Source organism: Solanum dulcamara, chromosome 10 (genome assembly GCF_947179165.1).
Source record: "Solanum dulcamara chromosome 10, daSolDulc1.2, whole genome shotgun sequence".
NCBI classification, from domain to species: domain Eukaryota; kingdom Viridiplantae; phylum Streptophyta; class Magnoliopsida; order Solanales; family Solanaceae; genus Solanum; species Solanum dulcamara.
The window spans coordinates 66732143-66740422 of record NC_077246.1 but is presented as its reverse complement, the minus strand read 5'-3'; the positions used below and the strand labels follow the sequence as shown (position 1 = coordinate 66740422).

The window sequence follows — 8280 nt, the reverse complement described above, 5'->3', positions numbered from 1 at the left end:
TAATTATATATGCATATATCTCGTGAAAAAATATTTGAAGTTTGATTGCTTTCAAGTTATTTGAAGTTCAATTTTTGAGAAATCAAATTAAAGAAACATATACTTTCTCCGTTTCTATTTATTTGTCAAATATTTTTTAATTTTTTTTTTACTTGTCAATTTTGATAAATTAAGAAAGGATAATTTTTTTCTTCCTAGTATATCCTCAATTTATTAATATTGACAATTTTTTTTTATTATACCCTCAATTTATTAATATTAAATTAATATCTTTAAAAAATATAGTAAATAAATATATTTAAAACTATAATAATTAATAAAGGTAAAATGATAAACTCAGTATACCAATAATTGTTGGAGTACTTAAAATTCAACTCAAGAGCATGCGCGTAAAATTAATTATACAGTTAAATTTATAATTATTTTAATAGCAAGCTATGTCATAAATGGGAAACTATTTTGTCGGTTTATATTCTCTGCAGAATATTAAAATGTCACAACAAAATATCGTTATCTTTACTACCTTTCTATTTGGGGAATAATTTTTATTTTCCAATTGAACAAATTGATACTGAGCTTCAGTGAGATTAGAAGCTCCTTGTGAGAGTAAGGAACAGAGGAAACATGAAGAATCAATGAAGAAGAGAGAGAAGAAGAGGAAGTGAAGAAGTGAAAATATCTTCACATTTTTCTGTATATCCCACTTGTGTATCATCAGTGTATGTATTCATATACTTATACACTCAACTAACAATCAACCAATCAGTTACAACCACCTCAACTAATTAACTACTAATTAGTTCTTTAACAGATCTTAGCCAAATGACCAAAAAGTCCCTAGCTTGCTTAACCTCTAACACTCCCCTTCAAGCTAGGTGGGGTAAAAATGTTCAACACCCCTAGCTTGGAAAGAAGATATTCATGTTGAGCTTTAGACAACCCTTTAGTTAGTATGTCTGCTGATTGTTCTTGAGTTGGAAGATAGTGTACTTGGATTAAACCTTGTTGCAGCTTCTCTCTAATGAAGTGACAGTCTATTTCTATATGTTTTGTTCTTTCATGATACACTAGATTGGCAGCAATCTGGATTGCAGCTTTGCTATCACTATACACCTGCACTGGCATCTCTACTTCAGCTTCTACTTCTTTCAACAATTCTAGCAACCAGACTAACTCTAACACGGTTGAGGCCATGCTTCTGTATTCAGATTCAGCTGAGCTTCTTGACACTGTGGATTGCTTCTTGGCCTTCCATGATATCAGTGACTCTCTAATCTTTATCATGTATCCAGTGACTGATTTTTTGGTTAGAGGCCAAGCAGCCCAATCTGCATCACAATAAGCACTAACCTGGTTGTCTGAGTGGCTTGAGAGTAGTATGCCCTGTCCAGGTTGTCTCTTTAGATACCTGACTACTCTTAGTGCAGCATCCATGTGAGACTTTTTTGGTTGATTTAGGAATTGAATCAATGTCTGAGTGCTAAAGGATATGTCTGGCCTTGTCATGTTGAGATATAGTAGCTTACCTATAAGCCTTTGATATGCTGATTGATTTGTCAGGGGATCATTTGATTCCTCTTGACTCTTGTTCACATGTTCATCATACTGTTTGGATGTCAACTTGACATTTACATCCATTGGAGTACTTGCTGGTTTGGTTGCTGTCATTCCCACTCCTGCTATGAGTTCAAGTGTATACTTCCTCTGGTGCATAAGTATTCCTTCTGTAGATTTTGTAAATTCAATTCCAAGGAAGTACTTGAGCTCCCCTAAGTCTTTCATTTTGAAAGCCTTTTGTAGAGCTTTCTTGGTTTCTTCTATTAGCTTCAAGCTGCTGCCAGTGATCAGCATGTCATCTACATACACAAGTACTATTGCAACTCCTGCTGATGACTTGTTAATGAACAAAGAGTAGTCATATTGGCTCTGTGTAAACTTCATTCTTAGGAGGGCTTCAGTGAGTTTTTGATTCCACTGTCTTGGGGCTTGCTTGAGGCCATACAAAGACTTTGTCAGTCTGCACACATTCTCCCCTTGACTGACAAAACCTGGAGGAAGCTGCATATATATTTCATCTGTTAAATCTCCATGCAAGAAGGCATTAAAGACATCCATCTGATGGATGTGCCAGTGTTGGGCTGCAGCAATAGACAGAACAGTTCTCACAGTTACCATTTTAACCACTGGAGAAAAGGTTTTTGTGTAATTAATTCCTTCCTACTGGCTATACCCCTTTGCAACTAGCCTGGCTTTGAATCTGTCTATCTCCCCTGTGAATTTATATTTGACTTTATATACCCACCTGCACCCAATAGCTTGCTTGCCTGCAGGTAGAGGTGTAACCTCCCAGGTATGATTACTCTCCAGAGTCTGAATCTCTGCTTGCATGGCCTCAATCCATCTTGGATTTTTGATTGCTTCAGCATAGGTGGAAGGTTCTGTCACAGTGGATGTAGCTGCAATGTAGCATTGATATGAGGGGGATAGATGAGAATAAGTAACATAGTTAGAGATAGGATAAGGGACATCTTTAAGTGTATTGAAGGAGACAAAGTCCTTCAGCCAAGCAGGGGGATGTTTAGATCTTGTAGACTGTCTAGTAGGTTGTGGAACCACTGCAACAGGAGGCACCTCAGGAACAATCAGATCATCCTGCAGCTGCACTTCAGAGAAGGGCTGAGTGACCTCAGTTTGCTCAACATCTACAGGTATAGAAGTTTGATCAGCACCTGGTGATACTGCAGCCTGGTCAGGATCTGGTGAGATCACATGATCAAGTGTAGAGATCACTGATCCTTGCAGGGTGTCCATAAACAGCTGCTGATGAGTAGACCTATTATCTGTGGCAAATGGGACGATATCTTCCCTAAAGAGAACATCCTTACTCACAAAGAATGACCTGTTAGACAAATCAAATAAGATGTATCCTTTATGAACTTTAGAGTAGCCCATGTGGACAGCAGACCTTGATTTGGGCATAAGTTTATCATGTTCAGTAAGATTTTTTGCAAAGACCAAACAGCCAATTGTCCTCAAGTGAGACAATTCTGGTTTTGCACCATAGAGTCTTTCATAAAGGGATTTGAATCCAAGGACACTGCTAGAAAGTCTGTTAATAAGATAAGTGGCAACTAGTACACAGTGACCCCAGAACTTAATAGGAAATTTACCTTGAAATCTTAGTGCTCTTGTTACTTCAAGTAAATGTCTATGTTTTCTTTCAGCAACACTATTTTATTGAGGGGTGTAAGGACAAGATTTTTGATGTATGATACCTAGTTCTTTAAACAGATGATCACAAACCGAGTTAACAAACTCTGTACCATTATCAGTCCTTATAGCTTTGACAGTCTTCCCAAACTGATTCTGAACATACTTCAGAAACAATGGAAGTGATACATAAACATCTGATTTCTGTTTAAGCAAGAATAACCAAGTCATCCTTGAAAAATAATCAACTACTATAAGAAAATATTTGTTACCATCAAAGGTAGTTATTTTGTAAGGACCCCAAAGGTCAACATGTAACAAAGCAAAACAGTCACTACTTTTGATACTACTAGAAGGAAAAATAGACCTGGTTTGCTTAGCCATTGGACAAACTAGATACTAAGAAACTTGACACATAGTGTGTTTAGTCATAGTAAACATTTTAGTAAGCACTGTTGAAGAGACATGTCCAAGTCTTTGATGCCATAACTCCACTTTTGCAGTTGAATCTTTGTCTGTGGGATGAGTTGAATCAACAACAAGAGCAGACTCTTTACTGGTGTTTTGAGATAATTGTCTCCACAGTAGATATAAACCCCCTTCTTCTTTACCAACCTCTTTCACCTTCCTAGTGTAAAGCTCCTGGAAAACACAAAAGTCAGGGAAGAAGGACACTAAGCATCCTAATTCCTTTGTTAGTTTGCTGACTGACATCAGATTATATTTGAACTCTGGAATGTGGAACACATTAGTAATAAGACTTCTAGTTGATAGACTACATGAACCAATGTGTGTTACTTGTGTGGTACTACCATTTGGTAAGGACACCTCCTTAGGAATATCTAGCTTTAACATAGGCTCCTTTTTCAGCATATTCAAATTTGATACCATGTGGTTTGTTGCACCTGTATCTACAATCCAGACATCACTATTTTCAGTAACAAACAGTGCTTTACCTACAGCATTTGCCTTATTGTCATCAGATGCAGTAACTCTTGCTTGTGACTGTTGATTCAACATTTTCAGAATCTGATCATACTGGTCTTTTGTGAATGTGCAGCCTTGAAGTAATTGTTTGACATCCTTTTCAGCTTGACTAGTAGTGATGATAGATGTGCTGGCCTCAACTGATTTGTCATGTACATTGGTGTTCAAACCATAAGAGAAATGAGCATGAGCAGGATGCTGACTAGAATTTGAGGCACTTTGTATCTTTCTCTTTGACTTAAAATTTGGTGGATATCCAACAACTTTGTAACAGTATTCCTTAGTGTGGCCTCTACACTTGCAAAAGTCACATACTAGGAGTGTATTTTTCTTGAACTTATGATTTGCACCTGAGCTGATCACACCTTTAGAATACATTGCTGCCGACTCTAAGATGGATGCATTTAGGCCCAAAGTATTGATGCCTGTAATAACAGACTTTGGACTTTCATCTCCTACTACCATGGCATAGGCCTGATTAACAGTTGGTAGTGGATCTATCATGAGTATCTGGCTCCTCGCCTGATGATACGAATCATTTAGCCCCATTAAGAATTGGTTTAAATTTTGTCTGTTCATGTGAACAATAAAGCCTCTGGATTTCTCACAGTTACAACAAGGTGAAGGTACTAACACCTAAAATTCATCCCACAGAGCTTTTAGCTTTGTGTAATATGCAGAAACTGAAGTTGTCCCCTGCTGCAGAGTTGCAATTTCTTTGTGCAGACTATAAGTCCTTGAACTATCTACTTTATCAAATCTCTCTTGTAGGTCAGTCCACACATCCATTGCACTTGAAGCAAATGCGATTCCACTGAGCAGACTTTTTGACACTGAGTTCATCAACCATGATAAAATGATAGCATTTACCTTTTCCCATTGACTCCACAATTCCTCGCCATACATTTCCTTTCTGCATGTGCCATCAACTAGCCCTAATTTGTTTCTTCCTAGTAGAGCTAGTTTGATCGATCGATTCCATAAAGTGTAGTTCTCCACACCAATCAATTGAAATGAAATAATACTAATTCCACTTACATCTGTAGGACTTAAGAACAGTGGATGGTTGTAATCAATACCTTGCCCAGACATGGATTGATTCAGCTGGACCCGTTGACCTAGGATTTCTTCACCTATCATTTTCAACCTTTCTTCCTGTTTGTTGTAGTTGTATGGACGATCTGAGCTTCGATCTGTAGATCGACCAAAAATTTTGATGAATTTATGAATCTAACTAGATTCTTTGACTCAGAAAATAGAACACCTACCATAATGAATCACTGTGATACTTGCTCTGATACCATGAACAAATTGATACTGAGTTTCAGTGAGATTAGAAGCTCCTTGTGATAGTAAGGAACAGAGGAAACATGAAGAATCAATGAAGAAGAGAGAAGAGAAAAGAGAGAGAAGAGAGAGAAGAAGAGGAAGTGAGGAAGTGAAAATATCTTCACATTTTTCTGTATATCCCACTTGTGTATCATCAGTGTATGTATTCATATACTTATACACTCAATTAACACTCAACTAACAATCAACCAATCAGTTACAACCACCTCAACTAATTAACTACCTAATTAGTTCTTTAACAAATCTTAGCCAAATGACCAAAAAGTCCCTAGCTTGCTTAACCTCTAACACCAATTCTCTATAATCAATATAAACAAATGAAAAAACTTCTTTTGCCTCAAATTATCGCGTGATTATTTTTTTTTACATATTTTTAAAAAGTATTAATTAATTTTATTTTAGTCATTGCTCTTTTTATTAATATTTATATAATCTTCATATTATTATTTATGTCATTTTCGTCTGAGAAAAGGCTCATTCATGCCATTATTTATTAACTAAAATGGCATAGATAAGCCAAATTTTTAACGGATGAAATATATGAACATTTTTTTAAAGTTCGATGGCATATTTGAACTTTTTTCATTTTAAATAATGATTTAGTTAATGATGTGGCCGAATCATAATTGACCACATGTACAAAAATAATGGCATGGATGAACCTTTTATCAGATGAAAATGGCATAAATGAGCCAAACTTTTAACGTATGACATAGATGAGTTTTTTCTCCAATTTCAATGGCATATTTGACCCTTTTCCCGTTATACTTTTTAAGATCAATATTTTCTTCGTCTCAAAATAAGTATTGTTAGCAACAAAAAAAAAAAAGAATTACTTTAATATAAGGATTATTTTAAGAGTTCAAGATAAAAATAATTGTTATAATATAAACTAAATTATCAAAATAAGAAGGAGGGAATAAAGGAGAAGAAAGTAGAAAACAGAGGAGGTAAATATATTTTTTCGTATCCCTCTGCAATCTCTCCAATGCTCATATATATAGGCATAAAAGATGATTAAATGTCAAGTGGGTAAGTTGCCCACTTACAAGTGGGGCCCATTTGGAAAACATCTAATACCTAATATTTTCCACTTTGAAATCATCCAATATCTAACACTCCCTCTTGGATGTCCACGTGTAATGAAAAATTCTAGTAAAAGAATAAATATACATAGTTATCATGAATTTTTATAGATGTTGTGCCTCGTTAAAAACCTTACTTAGGAAAAACCCAGTGGGAAAAACCTAATGAAGGAAAAAGAGTACACAGATCTGGTAATACGCCTTGATTGCTGCCTCATTAAAAACCTTGCCAGGAAAACCTAGTGGGACAAAAACCGTGGTTAAGGAAAAAAGAGTGCAGCGCGTATTTTACTCCCCCTGATGAAAACTTCATTTGATATTTTGGAGACGGCGCATTCCAACCTTATGCCTTAACTTCTCAAAAGTTGATGTTGGTAATGCCTTTGTGAATAAATCTGCAAGATTATCACTTGAACGAACTTATTGTACATTAATTTCACCATTCTTCTGAAGATCATGTGTGAAGAATAATTTTGGTGAAATGTGTTTCGTTCTGTCTCCTTTTATAAAGCCACCTTTCAATTGAGCTATGCACGCGGCATTGTCTACGAATATAATTGTGGGTATTTTAATATTATTTTCCAGACCACATCTTTCTTTGATGAATTGTATCATCGATCTCAACCACACACATTCTCTACCTTCTTCATGAATTGCTATTATTTCAGCATGATTTGAAGAAGTAGCAACTAGGGCTGTACAGGGCAAACCGATAAACCGCACCAAACCGACAAACCGAACCAAACTGGAAAAAAAACCCGACTAGTGGTTTGGTTTGACTTGATTTGGTGTTTGAAAAAAAAACCCGACCATTATAGGGTTGGTTTGGTTTAAACTAAAAAAAGTCAAACCGAACCCAAACCGATCCGATTATAGATATACTACTTTTAAATTATGTTATACATAAAAATATTTATTAAAATGTAATTTATAAATATTTTTAAAAAAAATTTCATATATTTTTTTTCTTTCTTACATTTAGATTTGGACTTGAGAAGCTCATCTAAATAATATAAAAATAAAGCTCATCTTATAAAGTTATATTATAAAGTTAAAACTTCAAACAGTGTTCTACCTCTATCTTATATGTTGATATTTTGTACTAGAACTCTTTTTAAGAAGCACTGTTTTGTTCTTTTTATTAGATACTATGGAAAATTCAGAAATCTGGAAAAACCCGAAAAAACCTGAAAAATCCAAGAAAAATTGATATCGAAAAATCCGAATTTTATTGGTTTGGTTTGGTTTATAGATTTAATAACCTGACACAAATGATTTGGTTTGGTTTGTAAAAAATCTGAACCAACCCGGTCCATGTACACCCCTAGTAGCAACAATGGACTATTTTGTAGATCGTCATGATATAGCAGTCCCTCCGTGTGTAAATAGATAACCTGTCTGAGATCGAGCTTTATGTGGATCTGATAAATAACCTGCATCTGCATAACCAATAAGGTCTGCGCAACCTTTGTTAGTATAAAACAAACCCATATCAATAGTACCCTTCAGGTATCGCAAAATATGTTTGATACCGTTCCAATGCCTTCGCGTTGGGGATGAACTATACCTTGCTAGCAAATTAACAGAAAATGTTATGTCAGGTCTAGTTGCATTAGCAAGATACATAAGTGCACCAATAGCACTGAGA

General features: G+C 35.5%; 1 protein-coding gene across 1 annotated transcript; it reads right to left on the bottom strand.

Annotated features, from left to right (window-relative positions):
• Window positions 1–2217: 2217 nt before the first annotated feature.
• Window positions 2218–4746, bottom strand: LOC129869896 (uncharacterized). Its single transcript, XM_055944471.1, has 4 exons — window positions 4009–4746; window positions 3664–3852; window positions 3276–3414; window positions 2218–3131 (listed from the first exon to the last, which is right to left on the bottom strand). The coding sequence occupies exons 1-4, from the start codon at window positions 4744–4746 to the stop codon at window positions 2218–2220; spliced, it is 1980 nt and encodes a 659-aa protein (XP_055800446.1).
• Between the last annotated feature and the right edge of the window lie 3534 nt (window positions 4747–8280).